The sequence below is a fragment of the Theobroma umbraticum genome, unplaced genomic scaffold (genome assembly GCF_002168275.2).
Source record: "Theobroma umbraticum cultivar Fairchild unplaced genomic scaffold, ASM216827v3 scaffold_55.0, whole genome shotgun sequence".
Taxonomy (NCBI): domain Eukaryota; kingdom Viridiplantae; phylum Streptophyta; class Magnoliopsida; order Malvales; family Malvaceae; genus Theobroma; species Theobroma umbraticum.
Genome location: NW_018397270.1, coordinates 3,151,895 through 3,152,713, shown reverse-complemented (window position 1 = coordinate 3,152,713; position 819 = coordinate 3,151,895). Strand labels below are relative to the sequence as shown.

Below are 819 nucleotides of genomic sequence, written 5' to 3'. Positions count from 1 at the left end.
AAGAGATTGAAGAAGAGATGTGCTACTGAAATTGATATTCTCCTTGTCATCCAGTAAACATTCCAAATTCTCACAATAAGCAACGCACAGAGTCCTAAGAGTTGGAGGCAAGTTGTCCGTTGACAGTGAAGCCAATTTCGGGCAATTTAAAATCGTTAACATTGTAAGACATGTAAGGCTGTGAAAGGTCTTTGATAATCTCTCAAACCCTTGACAATCTTGTAATCTCACATATTCAATGTTGCGCGGCATTTCTAATTGCAAAAGCTCTTCTTTTTCCTCCTCCTTGCCCTTCCTCCTATGCACACAACTTGCGAACAATTTCCAAACACTAAAGTACGAAGAGATCTCAAAGGCCCCAACCGCCAACACTTTGTTTTCCATAAACAAGTCAACTCCTCGCAACCATCAATTTTGAGAGTTTCCACTTTCATCGACTCTACCATCTTCATTTTTTTCATCGCGCATGCAAACTTTGAAATGTTTGAAAGACTGACTGTTTCAACTGACCAAAGATCGTCATAACTCCCAAGCACTACTTCTTTGCATCCACCAATTTCAAGTTCACGTAGCATTGGAAGATTCGAAACTGAAACTGCTAATTCTTGGCACTCATGAATTACAAGCTTCTCCAAAGAATGAAGCTGATCAAGCAAAGTTCTTTCTAGTCTCGGACAATTCTCGATAAAGAGTTTTCGGAGGCAACATAATTTCTTTCCTTGTTCAGCAACTTCACAAAGTTTCCATTCTTTCCATTCTGGCATGTCTTCAAAGTGCAAGGTCTCTAATGATGGAAATACATTTGGCCCATTCACTCCA

General features: G+C 39.7%; 1 protein-coding gene across 1 annotated transcript in view; it reads right to left on the bottom strand.

Moving 5' to 3' along the window:
• LOC110426409 (putative disease resistance RPP13-like protein 1) overlaps positions 1 to 819 on the bottom strand; it is a gene marked incomplete at its 3' end in the record, with an annotated part of 3,622 nt that continues 2,803 nt past the window's right edge. The window contains 2 exon segments of the mRNA XM_089785288.1: positions 1 to 291; positions 294 to 819. The exon segment at positions 294 to 819 is cut by the window's right edge and continues 38 nt beyond it. Coding sequence (XP_089641414.1) covers positions 1 to 291; positions 294 to 819 — 817 coding nt within the window.